The following is a 17,738-nucleotide window of genomic DNA, read 5'->3' as shown; positions in this document are numbered from 1 at the left end:
CCTTTTTTAACAGCTGTTGTTTGGAAGGCAGTGGGCCCTAGCCTGCAGTTTTTTTCTCCCACCTTGTTTGCTTTGCCCAGTCCTGCAAGTTGTACCCATGCATAGTTCCAATCACCACTGCCGAACATTTGGAGTCAATACATGAAAACTACACGCTTGGAATGGCCCACCTTTTAAGCCGAGCGGTTTGATTTCTTTATTACTAAGCCATGTAACCACATAACATATTTACATCTACAGTGCGTTTGGGTTCCTTGTGTTTTTGCAGAGAGCGGGTGATCCCTTCCACTCACGGCACCCAAATTAAGGCCATGTCCAATCAGAGTTTTCCTTTCTCTGTGTGCATGTGTGTGTCCGTGTGCGTGTGTGTATTTTGTTTGATGTGCATTGCTTTGAATTTTCCTTTTCTTACTTTTTTTGTTGCACCATAATCAAAATAATTTTAACCTTAGTTGGGTATTAAATGTCTTGATATTTTGTTTAATTCTCGAGACTCGTTAGCTGCTTGTAGTGCGGGGACCTTTAACTTTGATAATGAGTCACTTTCGGTTTAATATGTTTTTTTTAAAATTTAATATTGCGTTTTCATTTTGTGTCAGCCTCTGAACGGCTGTTAAATCTTCCATCTTCGGTCTGTTTGCAGTTCAAGATGAAAACCCAACAGCGCTGTCTCCCAAAAAGAAACAGCGAAATGGAGGCATGCGAAATTCACCCAACAGTTCTCCCAAGCTGATGAGGTAAGAGAAGACAGCATAAAGAACTTTCGTGTCTAAAAGGAGAGAGAACGAGCGAGAGAGAGAGAGAGAGAGAGAGAGAGAGAGAAATCCTTAAAGGCTGAAGTATTTATTCTGTCAGGCTGTCAGCAGTTAATGATAGAGCTGAAAAAATTCTGTCATGAAAGAGGTAGGAAAGGCTGTTAGGGAAAACGCAGTCTTTAAAGTCTTAGCTGTCACCCCAGCCTGTCTGTATGTACTTCTTAAACAGCAGTGGCACTAATGACAGCAGCAACCAATCAGAGGGATTCATCCAGTTACTTCCCCTCAGGCTATCCATCGTTTGCAAGGAGTCCTTCGAGCCCTCTCTTCTGTACTTCAGGCCATATGTGAGATGTGGTGTCACGATGAGAAGCGAACCCAAATTTTTTACATTCCTTTTATCTTGTCCATTTACATTAGATTGTCATTAATTGATTTTGACTTGGTTGCGGAAAACAAAGACTGATAATTGGTGGGAGAGGGGTAGGGAGAGGGTCGTATTGGGTGCTTTGTTGCTCTTGTGTCAGGGGTTAAGGTGCGTACGATGTTTGACAAGTAAACAGCTTCATCCACTTAACATATGAAACAATATTACACGAGAATTGCTTCAGGTTTACAGAAACTCCAAACATTTCATAGACTAACAGAAGGTCCCTGTTTACTGTGAAAAATATGCGCTGGGTCTTTTGATCTGCATGCAGCAATAATTCTGGGGGAGCAAGTTCTGCTGTTCTTCTATGCTTCAAAGCTGTGCCGAAGTTTTTCTGCTCTAGGGTACTCCTTTATATTAGTGGCCCTTGGGTAGTGAAATGACAGTTCGTCTATGCTTGGTGCAGTTTTTTTTCAATTCATAGCCCTCAGCAAAACATAGAATTACTGAACACAAAGTCACCAAAGCTTTCAGAAATCCTTATTCCGCAGATATATTATACCTTAAATATTACATATTTTGCAATTACAAGGTAGGTTTTATGGGCAATATTAAGTGCCGGTTTAAGGATGCCTAGGGGTTGCTTATTGCACAAGGGTGAATAAGCTGGTATATATTGTATCAAGTATGGTTTTTTCAGGCACACACGCCTCAAGGCCTTTGTAAATAAGTAATGATCAACAGTTTGGATGTGGGTTTTGAGAAGCATGCCTTTGTCAGCTCGTATGATGGGATCGGAGAATTTCAAAGAGCTGGCTGCTTTCATTGCCTTGTGGAGTGGCACTGAGGGAGAGGAGTCATCCCTTCCTCGTGCTGTCTAGTCAGCAACACATTGGAATTGCTAAACGCAGCTTGAGCACCCAAGCCCAGGTCTGTTTGAACCTTCAGTATAACAAGTTCTAACGAGTGGCAGTCCAGCATTCTTTACAAGAAATTAATACCATCCTGATGGATTTCAGTGGGAGAGGAGAGGTCACTGGATACTTGGTTCTAATTGCAGTCAGCGAATGTTGGGTCTATTAATCACAAAGCATTTGTTCAAATCCATTAAAATAGAACATTACGGTGTAACAAATGTTGTCGTTATTCCCTATGAGTAGCAGCATTGAACAAGAGTTGCTAGTGACAGGCTGCAGTGAGTGACAGTTGGTGAAAGATAGCTATCTTGGCAGAGCTTATTGCACCAGTCAAGGCAGTCAGCAAAGATTGAAGTGACAGAGGTCCATTGACTAAATCATGAAACACGCAGAGCATCATGAAATATTCAGCCATGGTGTAAAATCACTAAATGATTTTGCAGTTATTAGCAACTGCGATGAATGCATGCATCTAAGCGATGGACATTTTAATAGACAAATGTTTTGTCATGACGGTTGTGAAGGAGTGAGAGAGTGGAACACAGAGTTAGATTGGTGGGGGGAGGAGGCAAAATAATGTGGACGTGTGGGGGTTTCAAGCAGGCACTCAAATTGCAGACAGGCATGGAAGCAACATCTAGTCAAAAGAAAATACATCCCAACAAAGCGGATTGCTGGGATTTGTGGCTTTGCTGTTGGCTGGTACTTGTGAGACTGCTGGGTTAGTGTCTGCTCATACTAAATTAACTACAATTTCCACCTGATGTTGACTGGTACAGTTCGACATGATGATCAAACAAGTCCTCACCTGCAGGAAATTTGACAATATTTTCTCGGCTAGTTATTAGAAACCATTTCAGCTTTATAACCTGGCAACAGTTTTTAACATAGAGAGATTCAATATATACCGAGTGAAGAGGTGGAAGTATTAAATATAACAAGAAAGTTTTTGCTTTAGCTTTTGATAAGTTACTGTCAAAGTCTTTCGAAGGATATTAACTGAACTCATGGCAGGGCAGTTGAAACTTAATTTTGCTCTTTTTTTAAATTTTAAAACTATCTTAAAGTTTCCACTCAAACATGAGGAAATCTGCAGATGTTGGAAATTCAAGCAACGCACACAAAATGCTGGTGGAACACAGCAGGCCAGGCAGCATCTATAGGAAGAAGTACAGTCAATGTTTCGGGCTGAGACCCTTCGTCAGTCCTGATGCTGCCTGGCCTGCTGCGTTCCACCAGCATTTTGTGTGTGTTGCTTGAATTTTTCACTGTACTTTTCTTTACACACTTCAGCCATTCCTTAACAACTTCCATGTAAGTGAGGATTTCAAATGTGTGGAATGCTCATCTCAGTCTAAGTAGAAGAAACATCATTTTATACAGGGAAGATCATAATATTACATGGGTGGGGTCTACAGTACAATCAGAGCAGGTTGAGGGTTAAGAACGCATTTGCTATGTAAAGACAAAAGGGTTAAACCTTGCCAATTCCTCATTTGTACGTCAAGTATTTTCAAAAAGGTGCATATTTCGAATTGCCTGCCTGCATCCCCAAATATACTTCAGATTTAATATGCTGTGGAATTAAACCTGAAGTATATTTAGTATATTTGATTCTGATAGAATACTAATTCTATATTTCAAACCATTATTTTGTTTACTAAAGACAATATTAGTGGGAATTTTGAAATGTGTGGCTTTAGAATTGGAAGTAATTAGATATCTCAAAAATGTATCTTTGGAGATTTATTTCTCACAGTTGGCAATTATTTTAACATCTCTTAAATGCAACTTATGCAGTTTAAAGAGAAGGTATGCTATGGATGTAATTACCTTGTAAGTGCTGGAATCTGAAGTAATGGGGATTCTGGTAAAGCTTTAGCTGGGTCATGATGAAATGGGGTGTTTATTGCTGACTATTCAAGACCGAGTCGAAAGATGACAGCTGCTGGTGACTGATGGATGTGCAGAAAGCAGAGAAATGTTAGAAGTGCAGGCATTGATGGCCAGGTGGCAGCTGGTGAGGACCACTTTCATATTCAGTGTTCTTTAGGAGAAAAATCATCTGCTCACAATGCAGATGTGAATTAATCAATCTGCACTGAGCTGACATCTCCTGAAACATTAGTGGCTTCAAGCTTTCAAAAAAAGCAAAATATGATGGGGGCAAAATTGCTAAAATATATCAAGTGTACCCTGTTAAAGCTTTTATTGCTCAGAGAATGGCATCGGAAGTTGTATGCGGTAAAAGCCTGTAATTGGCTTTTCATCTTCTTGCCACTCAGGCAGCGTGAGGCTCTGTCTCTATCTATTTCACCTCATTGCAGCAGTTAATGCGAGCCCTTTGATCGTGTTATCTTTGGGGAGGGGGCGGGCGGGAGCACTAGGGGGTGGGGTGGCGTCTGGACTCAGCACTGCAGCAATGGGACTGGGCGTAAATTAATCAACTAGTTGCAGCCGGCCGGAGAAGATCAGGGCAAAGGTGTCAGGATGACTGGGCAACTCCTTGTCTCTGCAGGCATGACCCTCTGTCACTCCCCGGGAATGACCAGATCGAAGAGAAAGACTCAAGTGTGAAGCGATACGATTCCACCGGCATGTTTCACTGGTGCCCGGCCAAAGAAATGGAGAAGGTCATCTTGGTGAGTATCAACAGCTCAGTTTGGGTGCTGACGCCATTCCGCCACGTGCCTCTGATAATTTACGGTATTTGCTGATGTTTTACAAGTTTGACACTTGTGAGTGTTGAGACATCTAACCATCTCCAGGAGGAGCAGATGTACATTGTTTTTCAAGCTCCCATCAGTTAATCCAAGTCCATAAGAGATTCAGAATAGAGGGTCTCCCATTTAAAACAAATTAAGAGGTATTTCATTTCAGAGGGTTATGACTCCCTGTGACTCTTGTCCCTTGAAGCCTGTGAAGGCCAACTCTTTGAATGTATTCAAGGTAGCAATAGATTTGTGACTATGGGGTGGTCACTGTTTATGGAGTACAGGAAGTGGAGTTAAGGTCATGATGGAATTAACTTGAGAAACCATGGTGATTTCTGGCCTTGATGAGAGCTCTTGGCCTGAAACGTTGACTGTTTATTCCTCTCCATAGACGCCTCTTGGCCAGCTGAGTTCCTCCAGCATTTTGTGTGTGCTGCACTGGATTTCCAGTATCAGCAGCATCTTATGTGTTTATGACTTCTGGTCCCATTCATTATATTTTATAGTTTGAGAGGTGACTTGATAAGATCTGTATAAGAGAATAAGAAGTCTAGGTAGAACTGGCAGACCATGCCCTTATCCCAGGATGGAAATGGCTAATTCGAGAGGGTGTCACTTTAGGATGATTGGAGGGAAGTACGGGCGGGGGGGGGGGGGGGATGTCCGAGATAAGTATCTCACATGAGAGTGGTGGATACATGGAATGTGTTGCCAGGTGTATTGGTAGAGTTGGATACACTAAGGAGATTTAAGAGACACCTAGATAGGCACATGGATGAAAGAAAAATTGAGGGCCATGTGGGTGGGAATGGTCTTGCAGTAGGTTAAAGGGTTAACACAACACTGTGGGCTGAAGGGCCTGTACTGTGCTGTATTCTCCTATGTTCTGTCCAGTTCTGTCCAACCAAACCCACATTAACAAGTTGGGTACCATCTGATTGGAACCAATTGCATGGCCTGTGAATGATGTTGACCACACTTGGTCTTGAGATATTGAAGCAACAAGCATTGACCATGGTTCATTCATCCCAATAACACCAGGCTTCACCTAGTTGCAGACAGGCTGTGGAATATATCAACCATGGAACTATGGTTAGAACGCTAAACTTTCGATTTAATTGCACTTTTTCATTTAGCCTCCTGGTTATTTTTGAGTATCCAAGGCTCAAAGTGAAGTTGTATTTATTGATTGCATAAATGCCTTTTCTTGTTTTAAAATCACTATGCTGACGTGCAGGAATATGACAGTCCTCCTTCGTAATGTATGCTACCATCGGGCAAGAGGTACAGGAAACTGAGGTCTCACACCACCAAGTTCAGGAACCATTCAACCATCAGGCTCCTAAACCGGCTTGGATAACTTCACTCACCCCAATGCTGAACTTGACTCCACAACCTACAGGCTCACTTTCAAGGATTCTACAACTCATGTTCTCAGTGTTATTTATTTATTTGCACAGTTTGTAGTCTTTTGCATGTCGGTTACTTGTCAGTGTTTGTGTGTGTATGTATAGTTTTCATATGTATATTCTATTGCATTTCTTTATTTCCTGTAAATGCCTGCAAGAAAGCAAATGTCAAGGTAGAATATGATGACATAAAATACTTTGATAATAAATTTACTTTGACATTGACAATGGTGTCATAGGCCATTAGTTTTGAAGTCATTGCATCTGCAATATGCAAGTGAATGATTGATGGTTTCAGGTTCTCAGAGTGTTAAGTCAAAAGGATGTATGGCCAGGTGATGGTGTGATGTTGGCAAAGGAAATACAGCTCAATACTAGTTTAATGCAGGGGTTCCCATCCCTTTTTAATGCCATGGACCAATACCATTATTCAAAGGGTCCTTGGATCCCTGGTTGGGAACCGTGGTTTCATGGGAAGACGATGAATACCATGAACTGAACAATTTGGTTATGCTTGTGGTATTGTTGATGCCCAACCATTAATCACTTCATTATGTCTCTGAAAATTGATCTTTCATTCACCATGCTGAAGCTAATCTATCCCAAAATGTTTTAAAAGTGTTTTCCTGGTATTTTGCCAAAAAAACTGAAGAAAGGAAGAAATGATGACTTTCTACTGGATAAGAACATGGTATGCTTCATATTTTTCTACAGTTTTTTCTTACCACAATTGCACCTCATTCTCAGTTCTCCTGTTAGATTCTTCCTTGTATCTCCTGCTGAAGTGGATTATAAGCCATAAAATACAGAGGGGCTATAGCCTGCTGTAGGTAGACTTGTGAGCAAGTTTGGACTCAGAGTGACAGCAGGCTGTTTAGCCATGGGGATTAACACCATCTTGAGCCAGTCCACATTCCCAGTTGGGTACTTCATGAAGAAGAAATGACTGTTGGCATTTCCAAAGGTCGAAGACCCACTGAAGTTGCATGGTATTTTGATTCCCACTGCAGCTAAAGGACAATTCCTCAGTTCACCTTTGGATTCTGCCATGAACTTGCAGCATCCCATTATCTAAGGGGCACAAGACTGCAGACGCTGGGATATGGAACAACAAACCATCTGCTGGAGGAATTCAGTGGATCAAGCTGCACCTGGTGGAGCGGAGACGAGTGGTCAATGGTTCAAGTCGGAACCCTGCATCAGGACAGAGAGGGGAGATGGCCATCACAAAAAGGGGAGGAGAAGTGGTGAGACAAGTTCCCAAGGTGATTGGTAGGCTGAGGAGATTTTCAGATTCAGATTTATTTATCATATGGACACTAAAACATTCCCTGAAATGTGTTATTTGCATTAACAACCAACACACCTAAGAATATTGTGGGGACGGCCTGCAAGTTGCCACACGTTCCGGCGCTACAGCGGACTCGTAGGTTCACAAATATTGGGCTTTTGACTTTCCCAGTGGACCTGCAGAGATTCACAGACTGTCCAAGATCTTCTGGATCTCCCGCTGCCTTCATAGGTTAAAGCTGCAAAGTGATTGGATGAGGCAGTTGTGAAGATAGTGAATGATAGAAGCCCCTTCCTAAGATGATCACTGCTCTCTGCTACAAACAAAACTTACCATCGACTACTCCAGGGTTTGCCCAAAGATGCAGGAAGCTGGAATGGGCCTAAAGCTAGGTGCCGTTTTGGAAATGCCTCAGTTCCAAGGCTATAGAAATAGTTTCTGAGCATTGACTTGTGCCTCAGTTTGCCTTTTGTGATAAAGAAATGTTAACACAGAAAATATTGTTATAAAATTCATTGCCTTCTGAGGTGTGGTCACCAGGTCTACTTTAGGTCTCCGCAGTTGAACTGGGCCCACAGACAGAGGAAATAGAAAGGAGTTCTGCTGCTTGTGAAGGTAGAACATAAGACTATAAGACATTGGAGCAGAATTGGGCTATTCAGCCTGTCGAGTCTGCTTCATCATTCCATCATGGCTGATCCCAGATCCCACTCAACTCTATACACCTGCCTTCTTGCCATATCCTTCGATGCCCTGACCGATCAGGAGACTATCAACTTCCACTTTAAATATACCCATGGACTTCAAATGCAGCCTGACTAGTGTCTTATAAAGCTTCAGCATTTATATCCTTGCTTTTATATTCTATTCCCCTTCAAATAAATGTATAAATAACATAAAGAATAGCAGCAGGAGTTGAATTAAAGGATGTGGATCTTCAATCCGTCCAACATACACCAAGGTCATGTTGCCTGGATTGGGGAGTGTGTCTTAAGAAGATAGATGAGCAAGGTAGGACTTTTCCTTTGGAGTGAAGGAGGAGGACAGGTGACTTAATAAGAGTTGTACAAGATGATAAGAGGCAAAGATCGAGTGGACAGCCAGAGAATTTTTCCCAGGTTAAAACCAGGGGGTACGACTTTAAGTTATTTGGAGGAGAGTAAGTGGGGGATGTCATAGGTCAGTTTTTCACATAAAGTGTGGTGGGTGTGTGGGACGTGGTGGTAGGGGTAGATACATTAGGGACATATAGGAGACTCAGATAGAAAGATGGAGGTCTATGTGGGAGGGAAGGATTAGCCTGATCATAGAGTAAGTTAAAAAGTCTCTATAGCATCATGGGCCAAAGGGCCTGTACTGTGCTGTAGTGTTCTATGTCTATGGCATGGCTGATCTGATTTTTGATCTCAACTCAACCATTCTGTCAGATCCCATTACCTTTGACTAACCTTTAGCCTAAAAGCCTATTGAGCACACACTTAAATATATTCAGTGACTCCTCTGCAGGTCTCCGGGGTAGAGATTGCAAAAGGTTCACAATCCACAGAGCATTAATTCCACCTCATCTCCATCTTATTTGGATGGCCCCTTTATTTGGAAAGTCTGTCCCATCGGTCTAAATCTCCAGTCGAGTTGTGGGGAGGGGAAGATGTCCTCTCAGCATCTACCTACTCGAGCCCCTTCAGGATCTTAGATGTTCCACTGACTCGCCTTCCATTTAATAACTAAGAATAGTCCAGTGCTAAAGGATCATACAAGACTTTGGACTTTTTGGCAGCAGAGTGGCACAGGTAGTAGAGGTGCTATCTTCCAGTCCCAGCAAACCTGGTTCAATCCTGATCTTGGGTGCTCCTGTGAGAAATTTTCAAGTTCTTCCTGAGATTGTGCTGCTTTCTCTTGGCTGCTCCATCTTCCTCCCTCATTCCAAGGATATAAGGATCGGTGGGTTAATTGGACACTGAATTCTCTGAGCTGTTGGTGTGGTAGAATCTGGCCCCATTTATCTCAGTGATGTGGGAGAATAACATGTTGAAGGATCAACATAAATGGGCACTTGATTCTCAGTGCAGTCTCAGTGGGCCAAAAGACCGCACTGACAATCTAGTGGCCATTTCAGTGCTCTGTGACTCTTTTTGACCCACTCCACTCAGACTTTCCTCATGACGCAACCCCTTCAACCCAGGAATCTACCTGGTGAACTTCCTCTGCACTAGAGATCATGGAACCATACAATATGGAATAAAGGCCCCTCAGGTTGCAGTAACTAATACCAGAGGATAACTTTTTAAGGAGAGTGGAGGAAAGTGTAGGGAATATGTCAAAGATAGGATTTTTTTTTACGCAGAGTGCCTGGAATACATCATTGGGAATGGTGGTAGAGGCTGATACAACAGGAAGAGCTAAGAGACTCTCAGGCACATGGATGAAAGAGGGTTGTGGGCTATGCAGGAGGGACGAGCTAGATTGATCTTGGAGTAGGTTTAAAGGTTGCTGCAATATTGTAGGCCAAAGGGCCTGTACTGTGCTGTAACTGTTCTATCTTTTTTTGTTCTAACTCTACAAAATCAACCGAATTATCCCTGGCTCCTTGGTAATTATAATACTCTGCATTCACTGCCAGCTAAACCTTCTCCTGCTAAGTGAGACTCCTGTCTCACTCTGTTGATGGGCTTGGAATTAATGTAGGTAGGATTCAAGGGAGAAAGAATAGGACAACATTATGAGCTGTTCCTTATGGGGTCCATCTCTACTTACTCAGAATGGTAAATTGGTAAATGGGTTCATTATCACATGCATACCATGAAAAATTTTGTTTTGCGTGTATACGTACAGATCATTTTAAAGTTGAAAGTTCAAAGTAAATTTACTATCAAAGAATGTATATGTTAACATATACCACATTGACAATCTTCTGTAGATGCACAGTGGAGTATCCTGACAGGTTGCATCACAGCCTAGTTGGAAACACCAATGCCCAAAAATGGAAAAGCCTACAAAAGGTGGTGGATACAGCCCAGTCCATCAGAGGACCAGCTCTCCCCACCATTATGCACATCTACAAGCAGCACTACCACAGGAAAGCAGAATCCATCATCAAGGACCCCCCATCCAGGCCATGCTCTCTTCTCAGTGCTATCGGGAAGGGGGCACAGGAGCCTTAGGTCCTACACCGCCAGGTTCAGGAGCAGTTATTATCCTACAGCCATCTTGCTACAGAACTAACTGGATAACTTCACTCACCTCAACACTGAACTGATTCCACACCATTTTCAAAGTATTTACAATTTTATTCTACTGTGAATGCCTGCAAGAAAATGAATCTCAGGGTAGTAAATGGCGATATATACACACTTTTATGATAAGTTTACTTTGAACTTTGAACCTTGAAATTCTTTTTCCTGCAGGAATTTACAGGGAAAAAAAAATACAATAGAATTTTATGAAAAAGTATGCACAAACAGCCAAAGATGGACAAAGAACAAATGTGCAAAAGAAGACAAACTGTGCAAATAAAAATAATACTGAGAACATGAGCCGTAAAGAGTCCTTGTAAGGCAAAGTCGAGGTAGAGTAGCATAAAAGGCTTTGAGTTTCACCACATCAGTGTATTAAGGCAGTGCAAGGTAAATCAGTAAAATAATACAGAATAAAGTGTTGTCAATAAAGAGAGAGTGCAGTGCAGTCAGACAATAAGGTTCAAGGCCATGACAAGGCAGATGATTGTACAATAGCCATGTAACTCTGGATAGGTGCTATCCTTAAGCTACACACCTTCATCCTGGTGGAGGATGGAGAGGAGAGAATACCCAAGGTGGGTGGAATCCTTGATTAGATCAGCTGCTGTATGATGACCATCTCCTTTCCTGGAGATGGACCAAGCCATCCTTGCACCCATGGTTTCCTTCTCCTGTTTGAACTGTGCTGCCTGCACACATGACACTAACAATGGTCTCTCTTTCTCAGACCCGGAGTGAAGCTGCTATGACAGTATTAAGCGGTCACGTGGTTGTGTGCATCTTTGGGGACATGAACTCTGCCTTGGTTGGCTTACGAAACCTCGTCATGCCTTTACGGGCCAGCAATTTCCATTACCATGAACTGAAGCACATTGTTTTTGTCGGGACACTGGAATATCTGACGAGAGAGTGGGAGACCCTTCACAACTTCCCCAAAGTCTCGATATTGCCGGTGAGTCCTACTAGAATTGGTTTGATTTTGGAAGGCAACAGAATGGAGAAACTAACACCCTAGAGGTGTTGGAGTTGCCATTCTCCTGGGTTCAATTCTGAGTTTGAACATGCGCTCTGTGACCATTTGGGTTTCCTGGTTTTTTATGTTACAAAGACATGCAAATTGCTATGTTAATTGGCCACTGTAAAGTCTTTCTATTGCATTGGAGAGTGCTGGACTCTAAAATTAATGTAGAATTAGTGCAAATAACATAAAGAAATTAAAGAGATGAGCTTCATTTGTTCACACGTACATTGAAGTGAAGAGTGAAATGTCGTCATTGACGTCGATGACCAACGCAGTTCAAGGATGTACTGGGTGCAGTCTGCAAGTGTTGCCATGCTTCCAGCACCAACATAGCACGCCCACAACTTATTAGCCCTTGCTAACCCATACGTCTTTGGAATTGTGGGAGGAAACCGGAGAACCCGGAGGAAATCATGTGGTCACAAGGAAAACGTACAAGCTCCATACAGGCAGCAGTACAAATTGAACCTGGATCGCTGTCTAGCACTGTAATAGTATTATGCTAACTGCTACACCGCTGTGCAGCGCCCCCCCCCCCGGCCCTTAAATAGCGTAGCAGTTAACAATACTCTATTACAGCTTGGGCATTCTGGAGTTCGGAGTTCAACTCCAGCGCCTTCTGTAAGGAGGTTGTACGTTCTCCCCGTGAGCTGCGTGTGTTTACTCTGGGTGCTCCAGTTTCTTCCGACAGTCCGGAGACGTACTGTTCAGTAGGTTAATTGGTCATTCTAAATTGTCCAGTGATTAGGCTAGGGTTAAACGGGTGGGTTGCTGGCTGGTGCTGCTCATGCCTGTTCTGCATTGTATCTCAAATAAAAATGAAAATCAATAATTGAGTGGTTGTGGGTGGGCTGAAAGATGTCTTTCTGTGCTGTATGACTATGGAGGTATGGAGGTGCAGAGTGATGCAAGTAATACTGTTAGTTCATAGCTCCCACTGATTTTGGGTGCAGCCTCTGTGGAGTTTACACATTGCATGGGCTTCCAGTAAGTGCTTTAACTTCTTTCTACATCCTGAAGATGTGAGGTATATTAATTAGGCACAGTGAGGTCAATGGGCTGAAGGTTGTCTTTATATGGTGTAGGGACGCCACAGCGATGATTAATTTTCAGCATATTGGAAATTCACACTGATGCCCAAGTTATCCCTCAGAAGAATTTTAGAAAGAATGAGATGTTGCCTGCTTAAGAAATAGCCTGGTCTCTGACAGCCTTAAATCTTCTAGACCACTATACATACTTAAACACCAATTTAGTACCATCATGTAGGTAAAATGGATGATGTTTATATAAATCCAGAAGATTCATAGTGTTTTTGTACATTATAACGTTGTCCATTTCCTTTTTAAAAACACCATGTGAATTTTCTCTTTGCGGGCACTTTGGTTCTGAGTTTGCTCAGGTACGATAGGAGACAAGGCAGCCATTTTTTTCCAAGGTGTTCAGCCGTGAACTGGGTCTGTATAATTGATCACAAAATACAAGGGTTAAAACAGTTGGAGCTCGCTGTACTGTGTAATGCCCCTGGCTCTTGCTGCCACTCACTAAAGGGTAAGAGGCTCTCCAGCTGAGCAGAGACTAGCACCTCTGTTGTTGAAGGTAAGTTTTACCAGGTGTCAGTTCATTTCCCCAAACCCCCTTCTCATCCCTTATGATCTCTGCAGGATTCTAGAAGTAAATGTTTGTCCGTAGAAAGAAGTAAAATAGTTCTCACCCTTATTTTGCTTGGCAAAATGTTCAGAAACTGAATGTTAATGCCAACATCTGTTAGCCATATATTTTGCATCACCTTACATTTGGCTTAGCCACTTTTATCCTTGCACATCTGAGCACCAATGTCACCTCTCAAGTAAGTGGTTGGTACTGACATAAACCCAGATATTACTAGTGAATGGCTAATGTTTATTCAACCTAGTGAAATCATATCAGCTAATGTGAGTTCAGTTCATTGGGATCCATTTAGCACCCGGTTCCCAGCAGCAGACCACAGCACTCAAGAAGGATTAAGCGAGCCAACTCCAGAGGAGAGGGTCCAAAGGAGGTTCATGAGAATAATCCTGGAAATGAAAGGATAAATGTAGGTGGATTGTTTGATGGCTTTGGGCCTTTACTCACTGGAGTTTAAAAGAATGGGGGGGAGGGTTATCTCATTAAAACCTATTGAATATTGAAAGGACTAGATAGAATGGACATGGAGAGGATGTTTCCTATAGTGGAGAAGTCTAGGACCAGAAGCCACAGCCTCAGAATACAAGAACATCTCTTTAAAACAGAAAGGAGGAAGAATTTCTTCAGCTGGACTGGAGGGTGGAGAATCTGTGGAATTCATTGTTGTGGAGGGCTGTGGAAGTCAAGTCATTGGGTATATTTAAAGCAAAGGTTGATAGATTTTTCATTAGTAATGGTGCCAAAGGTTATGGGGAGTTGGCAGGAGAATGGGGTTGATTGAATGGCTGAACAGACTTGATGGGATGAATGGCCTAATTCTGCTCCTCTGTTTCAAGTTCCTGTGGTCTAAATAAACTTTGGTATTTACATTTTTGAGGCACTGTGTGGCTCAAAGGTAAACTGACAATGAGAGACCATAACCAGTAAATCAGCCCTTGAACTATCAATACTCACTTTCTATCCTTCTAGATTTCCAGAGGCCAAAACTGATCCAAGTGCTTTTGTTCTCAAGTGTAATTATCCTCACACACCCAAAAATCTCACCTTATTGGAAATCCAATATGCTGGAGCTGTCTAAAATAGGCATTCTACAAAACACAATCTTCCACAAACAGAAATGTCCTCCCTTATTATTTAGAGATACAATATGGTTGCAGGTCCTTCCAGCCCAACAAGGTTGTGATGCCCAATTACACCCATGTGACCAATTAACCTACTAAGCTGAACATCTTTGGACTGAGAGCGGAAACCGGAGCACCTAAAAGAAACCCACACAGTCATGGGGAGAATATACAAACCCCTTACAAACGATGGTGGGACTTAAACAGGGTTGCAGGCACTATAGTGGAGTTACACTGAGTTACACTATAGTGGAGTTACGCCTCAGTGCCGCCCCTAAAGTTGAGACTTTAGACATGATTTGGTTGTAATTGACAACAAGAGGACAGTTCTCAGTAAAAGCATATCCACCAGCACAGCTAGAGTCAACAAGCTATTGAGGACTGGTCCCCACAAGTATCTGTTGAGGTCAAGCCTCGTTCATTTAACTGACCCTTACTTTTGTGCGTGTCCAGATGCAGAACTAGCTCTTTGACATGTTGTAACAGTGATGAGCAGTCTGGCATTTAGTTCACACATTCTGAATGCCAGAGTTTGCCAGTTAGAAAAAATTGCTCACAGTTATTGACTTGGCATCAGTGACTCTGATGTGAATAGCTGGCAACAAACCGACTTCTTATTTGCTTTTAATGGCTTCACTGAGTATAAACAATGAACCAGAGAGTTGCCATCAGCACCATCTACCCTTTCAGATAAGTGCACATCTCCAATTCCCCAGCACATAGTTACGTTGGTTTAATGTTGGAGTATAAAAGACTACTTGTTAAGTATTGTCCCATAGCTCCAGTCTTGATCTTTAATTTGTTTTTCTATTTTTTATTTGCTGAAGGGTACGCCATTATGTCGAGCTGATTTAAGAGCTGTCAACATCAACCTCTGCGACATGTGTGTTATTTTATCAGCCAATCAGAACAATATCGACGATTGTTCGCTCCAAGACAAAGAATGCATCTTGGCGTCACTCAACATCAAGTCTATGCAGTTTGATGACAGCATAGGGGTCTTACAAGCTAATTCCCAAGGTAAGGACTGCCCTATAATACTTCCCTGCTATGCCTGGAGGGGACAGGAGCTGGCAAGTAGAATATCTCTCACTCAGTAATTCAAACAGTCTTGTATTGGTTTGTTTGATGGTAAGGACAACTGACTGCTCTGATGTTTTAAACAGGACTGAGATAAACAACCATGAAAAGGAATAGCTTTTGGATTGATGGGGATTTTCAGCCGAGTTGAATCTTAATATAGACAGGAACAATTAACCTTAAGTGCTTAAAAGGTTCATATTTATAGTTTGTGTGTGGTCCATTTTCTGACTGATTGAAAGAACCAAGCAGAATACGGACAAAAAAAATATTTTTAATATATATGGTAATTTTCCTTGCAACAATTGTTTTTTTTTCTATCCTTAAACGTTTCATTGCTTTGTCACAAGGTCAAGGGATAATTGGACTTGGCTGTAGATTTTCAGCTCTGCAAACTCCTGAAGAGTTTCAAAGAAGGTTTCTTGTTTACTTCAAGAAGACACCATTATTGTCCACCTACTGATAGGCATCACATATACTTCCCTAGCTATGACTAATCATATACTAGTTTTGACTCTGTTCACAATGGATTGAGGCAGGGAATGGATTAACCCCATAAAATGTTTTGTTGAGAAAGATTAGATTCACATTGTGTGGCTGTTTATGCAGTAATGTGAAAATATTTTAAATGCTACTATCTTGGGATAGAAACATATTAGAAATCGTTAATATGCTTCCTTCTCATTTGGGACGAGGCTTACTTTCTTTTTGCAAGTGAGAAATGACGGGGGACGTTTAAAAGCAGCAAATAAATGCACGATAACATCTCCATGTAGGTGTTGAGTACCATTATTTACTACATCTTAGACCCTGTTATAAATATTTTAATATCTGTTCTTGCCTTAAGACATTGAGATGTTTAAGAAGATTCCGCTTTCAGTTCTGCCCAACATGCTATGTACTTTAATCTAGAGAAAAAAATATTATGATTTAATTAAAACGTACGAGTGCATCAACATTTGGTCCTACCGAAGGTAATGATTTATATAGGTGACTATGCATTACAGCAGTTGCTAGGCAACAGGTTGAAAATCAACCATTGCTTTAGGCTGTTTATAAAATTACTGAAATCGATTTGCAACAATTGCTAAATAACACTCGCCAACTTCAAGTAGTGGTATTTGAAAGCTAACAGAGCAATAGATAATAACGTCGTTTAAATGATTGTACTTCTGAAATATTTATAAAAGCACTTTATACCTCCTTTGAGACTTTTAAAGTGTTCAGCGTCTTTAATGTTGGACAGGTTGTTCCAAGGCTCGTCTTAATTTTCCTCAGAATAGATTGAAAAGCTCTCATGCCAGTAAGGTATTTGACGTGATGGTAGTATATTTTAAAAGCCTCTGGAATAGATTTTGAGCTCTATCATTATTACTATAATTGTGTTTGGTGCCTTATTAGAATGACTTTTGGCCCTTTGATTTTTTTTCTTAAGAGGCTCAGTAATCTTAATTAGATGAGGGCTGCATTGGCTAAGAGAGTGCCATTTAAAGCACTCGCTTGCAAATAAAAATTAAATATTCTCATGGTAATATTTTACACACCTTTGGCATGACACAACCAGCCACCCTGCAGGTTTATATTTACTAATTGCAAACTCAAGGCAGCACCACAATGTGAGTAAACTACATAACCCTAAAATTCTAATGAGACTATAAGGACTGCATCAGATGATGTTGTTTAAGTGGATAATGGTTCCAGTAATGTTCTAATTGCAGGGTAAAGTACATTAGCATGGTATCTACATTTAGGAATTTTTTCACAGCATGGCCTTAAGGGAATAGTTCAGGAAAGACATTACCTCTAAATTCCTGCCATTTCCATTTATTACTTGGTGTACTAATCCTACATAGCCATTCTTTTACTGTTCAATGCTATGAACTGCAAAAAAAAATGTTTTGAAACCTGCAGTGAATTCTGGTGAAATGTGTATTTTATCTTCATTTGGAACACGGTCTAATTGTTATTTTATGCAGAGGTCCAATTAAAAATCTGCCGGAGCTGCAGATAACTTGGCAGTGAATTTTTGTGTGACTGGACCTACCCCATTACTGTGAATCTCCTCTGGGCTCTGCAAATGTCCCCTCATGAGGTTTTGCTGTCGTCACACAAGTGTCCTTGGGAATGTGGGAGCAGCTGTCATTATAACTTTTGTA

General features: G+C 41.5%; 1 protein-coding gene across 10 annotated transcripts in view; it reads left to right on the top strand.

Moving 5' to 3' along the window:
- Positions 1 to 17,738, top strand: part of kcnma1a (potassium large conductance calcium-activated channel, subfamily M, alpha member 1a) — a 953,094-nt gene that overhangs the window by 825,449 nt on the left and 109,907 nt on the right. For all 10 annotated transcript variants that reach the window (XM_072282727.1, XM_072282725.1, XM_072282726.1 and 7 more), the window contains 4 exons: positions 644 to 737; positions 4,561 to 4,684; positions 11,420 to 11,644; positions 15,330 to 15,522. In XM_072282727.1, coding sequence (XP_072138828.1) covers positions 644 to 737; positions 4,561 to 4,684; positions 11,420 to 11,644; positions 15,330 to 15,522 — 636 coding nt within the window. The remainder of the gene's footprint in view (positions 1 to 643; positions 738 to 4,560; positions 4,685 to 11,419; positions 11,645 to 15,329; positions 15,523 to 17,738) is intronic.

This window comes from Mobula birostris, chromosome 18 (genome assembly GCF_030028105.1).
Source record: "Mobula birostris isolate sMobBir1 chromosome 18, sMobBir1.hap1, whole genome shotgun sequence".
Taxonomy (NCBI): Eukaryota; Metazoa; Chordata; class Chondrichthyes; order Myliobatiformes; family Myliobatidae; genus Mobula; species Mobula birostris.
The sequence above is the reverse complement of the archived record's forward strand: the minus strand, read 5'-3'. Positions and strand labels throughout refer to the sequence as shown.